This window comes from Furipterus horrens, unplaced genomic scaffold, assembly GCF_987537825.1.
Source record: "Furipterus horrens unplaced genomic scaffold, mFurHor1.1.pri manual_scaffold_9, whole genome shotgun sequence".
NCBI classification, from domain to species: domain Eukaryota; kingdom Metazoa; phylum Chordata; class Mammalia; order Chiroptera; family Furipteridae; genus Furipterus; species Furipterus horrens.
This window is the reverse complement of record NW_028327179.1, coordinates 80,362,021-80,376,281: the sequence shown is the minus strand read 5'-3', so window position 1 is coordinate 80,376,281 and position 14,261 is coordinate 80,362,021. Positions and strand designations below refer to the sequence as shown.

Here is a 14,261-nt window from a genome sequence, read left to right as displayed (position 1 = left end):
AATGGCAACAGATTAGAAATGGTAGAAGAGAAGTAGAAGTCAAGGATAACAGATGTCTTAGACTCCTCAGAGTTGCTAGTCTTATTTTTAAAAAGGGAACTAAAGCAGGCAAATAAGTTACACCTTTCCCTATATACTGAAAATCAAAAAGGTAAATAATGTAAAGTGAAAATACATGTTTTATATTCTGATAATCCTCCCTAGATATCCCCTCCCCTCATTTTTCCTTTCATAATACCTCATCCAGCCAGCTTTCCTTTCATTCTGGCAATTGAGCCCAGGCATTGGGGTTTTCCCAAGAGCTTTTCACGATCGCCTGGAGCAGAGTGCCCCAGTGTGCTCCCACTTTATCTTGCCTTTCTCCTTGCAGGTTGAATGTGTCATTACAGCTCTGCAGCGCTCATTAGAGCCTGAGCTCCTTGAGGGCACAGACCATGTCTCTTAGCTCTGTTCCCAGCCCCAGAGACAGACTATCACACACGTTTTAAAATAAAAACGCTAGAGCTTAGTTAAAATCTAAATGCGTAATATATGAAAATAGCCTTCTTTGTTATCTGTGAATAATGGGAGCCTAAAAGGGTATGAAATTCTGCTTAGATTTTATCAAATTTTCCTTCCTATGTCAGAAGTCAAAGAAATATAAGCTTTCTATTGTAAGGGGTCCTGTAATGGACCTGAAAAACAAGAATTCATCTTCACAGTGCTGGCCTGAAAAGTTCTCTCATCAAGAGAACTGAGTACAAGTTGCCCTGTGGCATGATGATCTTGACTGCCGAGGTGAAAGACAGTTTGAGTTTCTCTGGAGGGGAGAAAAGAAACAGTTACCTGAATGCACCCCAACCTCTTTGTGTTGCCTGTGAGAGCTGAGAAAATTACCCTTTGAGATTTGGACTTCAGAATGCTGTGTAAAGGGTCATAGAATGAGACGAGAACATGCAATTGGAAAACAAATTTCTGACTTAATGTATAGGATAGTTTCTCAATGGACTTTTTAAAAGTTCCCTTAAAAAAGGAAAAGGAGAAAGTATTTGTCGTTTTCTTGGTTTTGAGTACAAAAGAGTCTCTTCCATTTACCAGTTGTTTTGTAGTACCCCAAGGATGCAGGTTTGAATTCTTACATTCTTTACTGAAAGATTAAAGCAAGCCACCTATTCCTCTTTAATTACCTTTTTGTGTATGTGATATTTTACATAAGTTATTTATTTTGTGTTCCTACAAGAGCAATTTGGTCTCATCTGTAATTTTCTACGAATAGAGCATAATCCAGAAACAAAAGATTTGTCTACCTGAGTCTAAAGGGCAGGACTGGGTGGAGAACGATAGAAGATGAAGTTGCTTAGGATGGGTAGCCTATTGTGATCAGCAAAGGGCTCTTCACACATTGTGTGGCATACTTGGATTCATGTTTGAGATAAAATGAATCATTGGATCATTTTTTAAAGCTATTCTAAGTAAGCAGTTTGGAAGATAAGAATAAAACCAGTCCTTGAAGTCATCCAGGATGATTGTAAGACTAGAGAGAAAGATCATACCCAGTGTAGAAGGTTTCATAAATACAAGGGACTGAACAATTTTGATAGATGACATGAGGGACAGGTGTAGGGACACGGGTGTAGGAGGTTAGTCTTAGCAAAGTCTTGGTGAGCCAATTACATTCTGACCTCATCTCTCAACCCTGTGGTAAGTGGGATATGAAAGAATAAGCAGTCTCCACTTAAGAGGAACACAGGGCAGATGGTATCTTTGTGGAAGAGCCAAGTTTCAGTTACCAATGTACAGGGCGCATTACACGAAGAGGTCATTAACATGGAACAGGGTTTAAAAAATTGCATGTCAGTTAATATTTTTCAAAGCCTTTTGCTTGTATCTCTTACTGTACAGTTTTGCCTTTTTATTATACCTTCCTCTTAGGTTTACTCATTGAAGAAATGTCTATACGCACGCATTATACATCAGGCACGGTGCTGGATGTCAGTGTGTAGAGCGATGAGTGTGTACATTCCCACAATAGGGAAAGGATGTGTAGTAATCATGTTAAGTATGTGTTAGAATTGTGTGGAGTATTTGGGAATAGGTAGATGTCCTGGGTTTTGGGGGGAAGTTTTAGAGCCTTTGCAAATAGAAGTAAACCTGTTCATTGCATTAAAAAAAGAAAATTGGTCCAAATGGCAATCTGTTCTGTAGATGTCAAGAATTTCCTGTCATAGTCTCAAATTATAATAGGATATATAAGCATGACAAGATCCCTACAATGGCAAGGAGTCTCAGCCTCCAGACCATTCTAATTCAGGACCTTTTTTGCTCAGTAGTTGTTTTTTTCACTTAGTTGGCATATTCTTAGTGAGTGTGTCAGCATCGTACTGCATGCTATGAATATAACAGAAAACAAGAGAAATGGAGGTCTTTGGTCTCATGGAGTTTATAATTTATAAAAATAGTCGTTAGAGAGAACTGTGCCAGGCACTACGCTAGGTACTTACATATATTGCCTCTGCCCTCTGACAACCCAGCTAAGTACAGGATAATACCCAATTTTCTAAATGAATAAATCAGGGTCAGGGAGTTTGGAATTAGCCAGCCCAGCATTCCCAGTACAATGCAGGTATGAAGCACATGCGACACACCGTGTCACCTTGATGCCTTCAAACACATGCCGAAGGCTACTGTGTCAGGCAGAGATTCTTGTTAGCTGTTGATGTGGGAGGAGAAAAGAAATGAAGCACAATTTTCAGGGAGAACATATTAATTGTTTGTTTGTTTTTTAAATACTCTCCACCTGAAGTTTAAATTCTTATATATGATATAAAAAATACGAAATTTTACCAGAAGTGTTTATGAAACAATTTGATCTTTTGCAAATTGATGTGCATTGCCAAGTTCACCATAAGTGAAATTCATGAATGTATATACATGGGTCTATATTTAAACTGGCCATTCTATCCCACTGATGTATTCAGCCATTCCTGTGTTCACACCATACGATAGTAATTATTACAGCTTTACAGTTAGGTGTCTGTTAGGACTACGACTACCTTCACCGCTCTCTTATTTCAAATACATTTCTTATTACTTTTATAAATATTCTCTTCCATATGACCTTTAAAATACATTTGTGTGGTTTGTAGTGCCCACTTTTATACAATGCAATGATTTTTTAGAAATACATGTAACATACTATAGATGACTGTATTTTTCATTACAAAAGACAGAAGGGGGCATAAATTATATTATGGTAAATTTCACACATTTTTATCTCAACTAGACAATAGTGATTCTAAATATAGTTGATAAATTAAGGATATATCTTGTAATACCTACAACCACCACTACGAAAATTTTAGCTACAAAAGCAAATAGAGAATAAGAGAATCCAGGACAAAAGTAGAGCAGGCACTGCAGGGGACAGGAAGGGTAATTTGGACCCAAGAGGTACTGGAGTTCTTTTCAGGGGAAGGTAAATGTGCTGGAATAAAGACAGTGGTAATGGCTATACAACATAATAAATATACTAAGAAACAGCGACATGTACACTTTAAAATGGTGATTTTTAAGCTGAGTAAAGTACATCTTAATTAAAACTATGATACATCAAGAAAAAAAAACCCTGCAAGTTTTATAAGAAAACAAAACAGTGGAGCTAGGACATTAAAATTAGTGGGTTAAAGGAAAAGGGAGAAAATAAGAGAGGAAAAAAATAGCATGATGGTAGACTTAAATCCAACCATACCAATTATGCCACATTTAAGTGGACTACATACACATTCCAATTAAAAACAGAAAATGTCTAAATTTGGGGGGGAAAAACAAGCCTTAGTAATATGCTGTTTCAAAGAAAAATGCTATAAATAAGCAGGTTGGAAGCAAAAGAATGCAAAAGAGATGTAAGTTGAAAACATAGAGCATAAGGAAAAATGAAAGGCAACTTATAAGACTGTTGCACGCAAGTCGTACTGAGGACTAATAAAAAATATGATGTAGAAGTAAAAAAAAAAAAAAAAAAAAGGATGTCGCTGGATGATGCTTCATTATCAAAGACCTTAAGATTTCAAGACCAGCACTTTCATGGCACATGGAGCCATGACAGAACATATTAATTGTATCACAAAATTAACACTAAAACTCCAGTAGGAAAATAAGTAAGGAAAAGAGCACTTCACAGTAAATAAAATTCAAAGAGATGAAAATTGAAATAAGATACCATGGTCACCTTCCAAATAACACGTTTTTGATGGTAATACTTAACATGTGGGTGAGGTGATCTCTCAAGTATTGCTGTTAGAAGCATGTATTTTAAACATCCATTCTGGAAAACAGTATTTTTCAAGAACCTTAAAATGTTTATACCATTTAACCATGGAATTGCATGTCTAGGTATCCTAAAGAAAGCTAGAAATTTAGATCACATTATTTTCAAAAATGTTTGTCACATTGTTTATATTCGGGAAAATTTGAAAATAAATTACGACCAATGTAGATGATGATGCAATATTATGATTAAAAAGTGTTATTTGTAGATCACTTGATAATGTAGAAAATATTTTCAAGAAATATTAAATTTGAAATACCAGTGGAAAATGTGTATGTAATATCACAATTGCGTTAAAGACATGTGTGCACATATAAATACATTAATTCAGAATACATTAATAAACTGGAAAGAATAAAAATATTGAGTGACTATTTCTAGGTAGTTATATAGAAGATCTGTATTTGTAATTTCATATATTTTTAAATTCTCTAAAATGAGCTATTACATGTATGATTTTTTTATAAAGAAAACTTTTTTTTTTTTTTACCTTCCTTGTTTGACACCTACATGTGGAATAGAAATTGAGGTACAATAGAAATTGTCAAGAGGTGATTCCAACCCAGTTTTTAGGACTGTTCTTAAGTGAAAACACAGCTTTCCCCTAATTAAACAATAATAAAAGCAAGAAGCATATTAGTTGTTTGAGTCGTTTCATATTTTAAGGTTAATGTGAGACATCAAATTTATATAATTTTTAAGTTCTAGGTGTATTTCAGTCATTTGGTTTCAAGACACTGATATAATGATAGTACTTATTTCTTTCCAGGTTTTACAACTGCCTACAACATGCTTTGGAAAGACAAACTATTACTAAGTCACATCACAAAGAGAACGTCAACGAGGAAAATAATTCATATTCTCATAAGAAAAAAAGAAACCAAGAAAAAGCACATGACACATGTATTACTAAAGAAAATGATAAAGAACTTGAAAATGATGATGATCCAGGAATCAGTGCTACTGTCTTCCCTGAAGATTACTAAGATTTGGTTCTAAAGTGTCTTTGGTAGAATAGTTTCTACTAATTATTATAAAGCTGCTCTTTATAAGAGTATTTTTATTGAGTGTATCAGACATTCAGAAAAGCAAGATTTAATTTATCTCTATATTTTAGAGACACCCATCTTATAAACAAATACCTTTTTAAAATAGCTGTATATAATGTTTGTTCAGTACGATCCTTAAATCATAGAAATTTGTTACAAAAATAACGTTATGATTTTTTAAAGTTTTAATTTCTGTTGCAAAGCAGGGGAACTGTACTACCCCTTCAAGAGAACCTGAACATTAGGAATATTTGAATAAAAGTCATAGCAACATTTTACTTATTTTTAACTTTGAAAACTTCAGCCTTTAAAGGCATGTCAGAGTTTGCCTGTTGCCCTGGAGTCCAATGACAATTATTTTTTTCTCTTTTAACCTTGTGAATAAAAAAACTGATGCCCTTTTTGTTCACTATAAAATATTTGAACTGTCTTTTCTCTTTATTTTCATAAACCAGAGGTTGTCGCTGGCACAGTCTCCATAACAGTGAGCATAGTTTCTCATTAAGTCTGTTCAGAAATGATAAGACACCAGGATCTTAATGGAACAAATGTGGTGTGGAAAATTGCAAGGAATCAGAAGGCTTGGGTTTGAGTTTTGACTGCTACACAGGTGTTGGAGGTCCTTGGGCAAGTCACTTATTTTCTGAGGGCTTCCATTCTATATAATAATTGCATATTGACTGTAGGAGTTGTGACAGGACCAAGTTAAATAAAAATGTGGAAGCAGTAGAAAACAGGGCATTTTGCGTGCATGTTACTGTTTTTCCCATTTATTTTCATTTTTTAAGTTGTATTTTATTGATTATACTATTATAGGTGTCCCCATTTTTCCCTCTGCCTTCCTCCACCCAGCAACCCCCTTCCCTCAGGCAATCCCCACATCTTTGTTCTTGTCCATCGATATGTTTGTAAATTCTTTGGCAACTCCATTTCCTATACTGTATATTCCATGGCTTTTCTGTAACTACCAATTTGTACTTCAACCCCCTCACCTCTTCATTTATTCCCCCCAAAGCCCCCTCCCATCTGGCAACCATCAAAACATTCTCTGTACTCATGATTTTGTCTGTCCTCCATCTAAACCAGAAATTCTTGAACCTGTTTTCATTTTAAAAGGAGATGCTTTCATACTGTATTTTCAGAATATATCAAATTATAAAAATATTTAAAGGGAAATTACTAGTCAAGAACTAAAATTATAAGAAAGAATACCAGGATGTCAAGAAACATAAGGTAGTAAACATTGAGTTGTGATTTGTTCATTTCCTAATATTTGTATAATGTTCTTAATTATATAAATTAGATTTGCATCTCAGTGTTGCTTTCTGACATATTTTGTACTCTCATTTTAAAAATAGATTGACTTCATAGACACCTGTTGTCTCCCTGAGTAAAATCATGAGGGAGAGTGTTCAGATAGCTCTAAAGTTATTGTGAAATTCCTTTACTCTCTTTTCTGTGATAGTTCTGAACTCTTTTTTGCCTTTAAAACAAGATACTAATATTTACTTTCCCAATTTGTTTTAGTATTACTACAACATTTAGAAATACTTCTCTGTTTCCTTGTTCCAGAAAGACCGTTCTCTGAGTCTTTGACCTCCTCCCCATATTGCAGCTTTGGTGCTGTTGACCACTCTAGAATCCATTAATCTGCCCTTTGGTGGGCATCCTGAAAGCTTGCTTCAAAGTCATTTTCCTGTTTACGGCGAGTCTGTGATTTTTTTTTTTCTCCCCAACCCTTTAACAGCTTTCAACATCAATTGCACTTTAGAATCATCTGTTCATTATGAGCAAATACAGGAAGAACCTGAGAATCTTCCAGGGCAGTTGGCATGTGGTTTGTTGTTGTTGTTTTTGAGCTCCCAAGTATATACTCTGGTTTCTCTTCAAATTGCATAAATCTTTCACCTTTTAAAAGCTCCCAAGAGGTTTAATTGTAAACTAAAGGCTAGTAACCCTGTGAGTGTTCCCAAGTTTCTGTTCTAGCCATCTCATCCATTCCAGTAGCCTTAACTTTTGAAAGTGACTCCCACCTCTCCTTCCCTGACCTAACTCTTATGCTCCAGCTAACTGGTGGGCCTCGTTAGTAGAGCTATTACTCTCTAAAAGTTTCCTTTTGTTAGACCGTTCCTTCCCTGGTTCTTTGACTTTTGAGAGCACGGTTTTGTTGATTTTTTTTTTTTTTTTTTTTTTTTTTTTTTTGTCTTTGTCTGAGCCCATTGGCAATTCTGGATTGCCAGTGTATACAGTGCCCAGTCTGGGATATGCAAGGTCAAAGGAGATCCCAGGGAAGTCCCCACTGTTTTGCTCTTTAGGTTCTGAGAGCCCTACCTGGTCCTCCTCCCTCTCTTCAGCTCTCAGTCATCTTATGTTCTTTACATAATGTTGAGCTTTTAGTTGCACTTAGTGGGAAGGAACAGGAGAAAGTATATATACTCCATCTTCTCAGAATTGAAGTCTGTATTTCTTAATTATTGATAATGTCACATGTTGAGGTATGGTTGAGGACACTTTGGAACCCATCCAAGTTGCTCCCGTCTCGCAGCTTGCATGCCCAGTGGTAAAGCGTTGTAGTCCATGGTGGAGGTCAACAGGTGTTTCCTAAACAAGCTGTGCACCAGAATTACCCAGGGTAGGACAGAACATGGGAGCTACATTCTAAAACACTAACTCCTGCGTCCTCCCCTATATCTCTCAAGCTGGAATCTTCAGTCTTCAGCTCTAAGAATCTACTTTTTTAAACTCATCCAAGTGATTCTGATTAAATTTGATCTCCCGTTTAGAATCCATTGGTGATAGAGTTAATCCTGAAGACATTGAAGAGGAATTAAAGATTTTTTAATGCAAAAGGAACATGATTAGATGTTGCAATATACCTATGTCAGAAACTATATAGTCACCCGTGAAGTCACTGTCTCTATCCTTAGGTCTAAGGCTGTTGTCAAGAGGAATGGCAACAGGTACAGCTGTGTAAGTTGGACTGCACTCAACTCCAGGAGGGGCCATTCCCCATTAATGACAGTAGGAATGACACTCTGTGAACTTGTGCAGTGCACATTCTCATACACTGGAATACACAGTAGTCCTGCCAGAAGGGAATTTGGCCAGGAAAGAAATCTTAGAGTCTTAGAATGTCTGGAATATTTCTTCTAATTTAATGAATAGAATGTGGAAAAATTTGCAACGCAGGTACATGGAAAGTAGAGAAATGATTTAAAAATAAGCCTTACATCTATAGGAACTATGGGAAAAGTGGTAGGGTGGGGCTGGGGAAGAGTGTCCTATGGGGGAATGACTTTGCATTTTGCTGTTTAGAAATATCCTGAAAGGGTTCATAATTCATTGATTTTCCTTCACTCACTTAAATTGATTCCTGAGGAACGAACCTACGAGTTCCCAAGTTCTATAGCCTGAGTATACCCATGAGAATCTGGAAGAGAGGAACTGCCTCCTAATCCCTTTAGGGTAACAGAACCACCCCGGACCTCTTAGTAGAGAAGGGATACCAGGTGCTGACCATCACACCAAGAAGATATTGAACTCCACTCATTCCTTAGCATCCCTAAGTATATTTTATTTATATATTCAATCCCCAAGCCTGATCAAAAATATTTATAACTGAAAGTGGGAAATTTAGGAATAGTTTAATATATAAGATTACTTATTGAGAAATACCTTGTGGTTTATTTTCATTGTTGTTGGTCTACCCAAAATAAATAAATTTTTTTCTTCCCCTGGAGGCAGGCATTTTTGTTCCTAAGGCCTGGCTTCTCCATTTCTCTGTATCACCTGTGAGTTAACAATAGTTGACTCTTGAACAATGCAAGAGTTTTCGGGCCGCCAACCCTCTGCACAGTTGAAAATTAGGACATAATTTTTGACTCCCTCAAAACATAAACACTAATAGCCTATGGTTGCCTGGAAACCTCACCAGTAACATAAACAGTAGAGCAACACATATTTTCTATACTGTATTCTTATAATAAAGCAAGCTAGAGAAAAGAAAATGTTATTAAGAAAATTATTAAGAGAAAATACATTTACAATATTTATTGAAAAAAACCCACATATAAGTGGATCCATGTTTTTCAAGGGTCAGTCAGCTGTACTTGTGTGTTCTAGAGGAGGAAAGAAAAATTTGTCAGATTGTTGAGAAACGGGGAGGAAAACTAAGACATGCTTTTGTTTTTGAAATTCAGAGCCAAGGTCATAAACTGGTGGCCAAGGAATGGGCAAGCAGCTGTTTTGTTTGGCCCACACAGAGGGTATTTTTCGTAATTGAGCCAATATTTTAAAATACGATGATTTCATTTTTTAAAAAGTACATCTGTAGCATTCCTTTAAAAATTGCAAGATCTGGCTACCCTAGGCCTGCATTCCCACATGACAACACTTAGCGGAGCCAAGTACTGACTGCCCCTGGGGCGGTGGCTTGTTTTCCTGACTTAACTGCTACAATCATTCCCCCTTCAATACCTGGTCCTGCGGGCACCAGCATTAGCAGCCCCTGCTTAGAACTTTGGCGAGAGCTAAACTATGATATGACTATATTATACAAGTAACAGATTTGAGCAAGATTGTCTACATAATTTTCAAAGGCCAGTGCAAAATGAAAATGTGGAACCCCTTGTTAAAAATCACTTAAGAATTACAAAACGGAAACAATTGAGCATTAAGTCAAGTGGAGGGAGAGGGGGCACTTCAAAGTATGAGGCCCTGTGCAGCTACACAGGTTATACACCCATGAAGCGGCTCCGGGTTGGAGGCTTGTTTCTTCGAGAAGAGGGTATGGGTGCCAGGGTTTTAACCCACTCCCCCCCCCCCCCCATTGAGAAAGGGGCAGAGCGCCGCAGGTTCTGTGATGTGCCTGGTCTTGGTGCTTGATTGCATGCACCATCCCTGAGGTAGCTGAACCATGGGTAGCTATTTAAGAGCCTGCAAGGACTGAGTGCTCATCAATGATGTTTTGGAAGCTACGGCAAAGGTCTCAGTGGCTAAACTCAGAACAAAGGAGATGGAGTCTTCTTCAGAACCACTGGGGCTCAAACAGAGCAATGGTAGTAATGACCACCATGTTTTGAAAAGGACTTTTTCCGTTTTGACAGGAGTTAAATTTCCTGGGTTAAGTATTGAAGAACCGTGAAAAAAGACTGCAGTCGTCTTTTACGGGTGAGACTTTAAGTTAGTTGAAGGTGGGGGAATAAATCTAACAATACCCTACAATGCTTATTGTAAGAAATATGTTTTGGTTAGGAAATTTGGCATTTAAAAATGGGCTTTGACCCTCAAGCCTCTCCTTCCTCTGCTTTAATGTACAGCTCTAAACATGTAAGCTTGTCTTAATGAAAAAGAATTTTAATGCTTATAAATGCTTATGTTCTTAAACTCAACAATTTAGTGTCTTGGATTTTTATGCACACAGTTCCTGCTAAGCATTTATTTCTCAGCCCTTTCTCTTTTTGTTTTAAAATGGTTCAGTTTCAACTTTAACCCATTGTACATGTTACCATTCATTTATTTAATTTAATATATTATTTTAGAGCGGTTTTAGGTTTATAGAAAAATTGAGAAGTACAGAGAGTTCCCATATACTCCCCTTAAAGGTTTTCTATATATAATGTGTCAACTGAAAATACTGACAGTTTTACTTCTTTTTTTCCTTCCCAATTTGAATGCATTTTTTTTTTCTTGCCTAATTGCTCTGGCTAGGACTTCCAATACCATGTTAAATAAAAGTGGTGTGAGTGGACATCTTTTTCTTGTTCCTGATCTTAGAGGAAAAGATTTTAGCTTTTCACTGTCTACCATTATGTCAGCTATGGACTTGTCATAAATGACCTTTATTGTGTTAGATATATTTTCTTTATACCCACTTTGTTGAGAGTTTGTATCTCATATGAATGTTGAATTTTGTCTAATGCTGTTTCTGTATTTGTTGAGATGATCATATGATTTTTATTTATCATTCATTTAGTTTATGTCATTCATCCTATTGATAGGTTTGCAGATGCAAACCAAATTGGTTTGTATCCCTGAAATAAATCCCACTTGATCATGGTGTGTGATCCTTTTTAAACTATTACAATTCATAAATGTATAGTATGTATGAGAGTTCAAGATCATTATCTAATTTATTATTTTACAAACAAATTACAAACTCCTAATCAAATTCTATTACTATTCATTTCTTGGAAAAATATTTATAATATGGTCAATAAAATTGGTGGTGAAAAAAAGTTCAGGGGGCACCGTGTGCACAATACCATGCTTTATAACTGACAAAATATCCAAATTTCCAGACCCAGCATTCAAGATTCCAAGATATACTTTGTGACTAAAGGTGATAAATTCTTGTGTTTTTTTTTTTTTTTTTTTTTACAGCAAGCTTTTTATTTTGAAATTATTTCAAATCTATGGACAAGTAATATGTTTATAAACATTTTTTTTCCTGAAAATGTTAAAGGTACTATGCTTTTTGCTCTTAAATATGTCAGTGTATCTTTTTTTTAGACCAAGGCTGGTCTAAACACAATTATAAAAATCAGGAAATTCAACATTTATACAACACAATTACATAGTCTACAAATCTTATTCAAATTTCATCAATTTTCCCAAAGATATTGTTTTTAGTAAATCATTTTTCTGGTCCAGGATCCAATTTAAGAACATGAATTGCATTTATTTTTTATTATTCTTTAGTCTCATTTAATAGTTAATAATGTTATAAGCTTTATCTTTTGTAACATTGACATTATGAGAAATACATGAACTTTTTTAATAGCAATCAACTTATATTTTTCTTGAATGTATTCATAATTATATTCAGGTTATGCATTTTTGTCAAGAACACTACATAAGTGTTGTATTCTTGTCAATCACTTTGAGAGGCACATGATTTCAGTTTATCCCATCATTGGTGACACTAGCTTTGATCATTTGGTCCATGTGGTATCTGACAAGTTTCTCCACTCTAAAGGTAATATTATTTCTTTTTGTATTAATAAGAAATTTGTAGGATGCTATACTTTGAGACTATGTTAATAACATGTTCCTTATCAAATTTTATACACTGATTTTAGCATCTATTGACAATTCTTGTCTGAATCAGCTATTACTATGATGACTTTGATTGCAAAATACTAATTGGCTATTTTCATTATTTCTTCTGCATTTTTAAATTGATATTCTATTTTTAGAGAAAGTTTCCCCCTCACCATTTATGTGTGTGATCAGTATGGGCTCACGGGTTCTCATTTTATTCAGTGGGTTATAATCCATTGCTATCATTCTTTATTTTAATGCTTATATTTTCCCAGACTTGTACAGTAGGAGTCACTTCATGTTGGCTCCTGTCTTCTCTTCATACCTGCTTCAGATTTTGAGCATTTCCAAATTATTTCACACAAGATGTTCCAGGTTTGTCCCAGCGTAGAATCCATCAAAGTGCTTTGGTTCCTTTTATTCAGAAACTACGTTCTGAACACTAGGTGTGTTCATGGCAGCAAGATTTTTTTATTAACAATTATGAGTGATTCATCAGTGTATGATAATCAGTACGTGATAATTATTAAAAGGTTAGATTTTGCAGTTTACATCATCCATGCAATGTGTTGACAGAAATAACACCTAAGGTTAAGTCTACTAAGTTCATTTCTCTGTGATGTAGCAGCAGGAATGTTCATATTGTTACTCAGAAATGCTGCCTCATTACATTCATTTAATGAATTCCTTTGTCCCTCAGCTTTTCATGACTTAATACTATTCTTACCTATTTTCCGGGATACGATAAGACTTAAATAAACTGTTCTCAACCCCTTGGAGAAAAGCACTATGCAGAAATCAAGAAATTCTGACTAATTTTATTTTACTTAACAATTGCCAATAACTTATTTAAACCACCTGTTAATCTTAGAGCTAATCTGTACTGATACTTTAAAATGAGGTAAAAGCAAAATAGCAAGTCACATGAACTAGCCAATATTTCCCACAGCAACAGGCATGTAGTCAAATTGAACTTCAATTCATTAGTTCTATAAAGGGAGCAAAGAAAGAAACAATGCCCAAACTCATTGTCTAGAGTTTTCACCAGCAGCCACCAGGTGGCAGAGAACTACGCACAGCAGACCCAGCACAGCAGTTTGAGCCTCATTGAAGTCTGAGGTGGTAAGTGTGAGCTTTGGATGAATTTATTTTCTTTACATAACCAATTCCAGAGTATTTTGGTATTTTTATTTTTAACTACTATTCAGAAGTAAAAATTCTACCACTTATTCTTCTATGAAATGGAGTCATGTTATATCAAATTATATTTTAGTCACTTGGCATTTTATTAACAAAAGCTATATATCGAGAAGTTTTCACCTTTGTTGTTCCAGTATGCCATGAAGATCACAGTATATCTAAGGTGTGAAATAAAATAAATATTAAGAACAAGCTTAACTTCAAATTTTTAGTAAGCTTGAGTCAAAAATCTGTGTATAATTAGAATGATCAGAACTAAATATTTTCACAAATAAGATGTATGTATAAGGAATTCATAATAAAAATCATTTTTTTTACAAGTTCAAAACACAGATCTATATATTGACTTCTGTATAGGCCCCTAAGGAAATTGCTGTCTCCCTCTGTATAGCTGTGTGAAATCTACAGGTGTGCCAGAAAAAGAATGGGATAGGTAGGTAATTGTAGTTAAATTGATCAGGATTATAGAGTTCCATGTCAATTTTTTTTCTTTTAAGTTGCTAATGTTACTGTTCCTCATGCAGTCCTATTTGTTCTTTATGTTAAATATAATGTTCAATATTTAGACAAGTCATTACAAAATTTAAAGATCTACATTCAGTCACCGAGTCTATATATAATCCATTGCTATTGGTTCAAAACAGTCATTCTAATATTGACGTCCA

The 14,261-nt window shown here is 35.3% G+C and overlaps 2 protein-coding genes and 1 long non-coding RNA gene across 9 annotated transcripts in view; 2 read left to right on the top strand and 1 right to left on the bottom strand.

The window, feature by feature from the left end:
- The window catches only part of LOC150002027 (palmitoyltransferase ZDHHC11-like), a 426,431-nt gene that overhangs the window by 92,583 nt on the left and 319,587 nt on the right, over positions 1-14,261 (top strand). The gene's annotated exons all lie outside the window — the stretch shown is intronic.
- The window catches only part of LOC150002028 (uncharacterized), a 399,760-nt gene that overhangs the window by 82,267 nt on the left and 303,232 nt on the right, over positions 1-14,261 (bottom strand). The gene's annotated exons all lie outside the window — the stretch shown is intronic.
- LOC150002033 (tRNA wybutosine-synthesizing protein 3 homolog) overlaps positions 1-14,261 on the top strand; it is a 30,598-nt gene that overhangs the window by 12,194 nt on the left and 4,143 nt on the right. Inside the window, exon 6 of one of the 6 annotated variants that reach the window (XR_016513094.1) lies at positions 10,461-11,413. The exons of 1 other annotated variant lie outside the window; for it this stretch is intronic. Coding sequence is in view for 1 of the 5 variants with exons in the window: in XM_090287448.1 (XP_090143574.1) it covers positions 5,076-5,123 (48 nt within the window). In the remaining 4 variants the exon portion in view is untranslated. Of the gene's footprint in view, positions 1-626; positions 913-5,075; positions 5,377-10,460; positions 11,414-14,261 lie in introns of those variants that run through there. 4 more of the 6 variants (XR_016513098.1, XR_016513095.1, XR_016513096.1 and 1 more) reach the window with 4 other exon arrangements.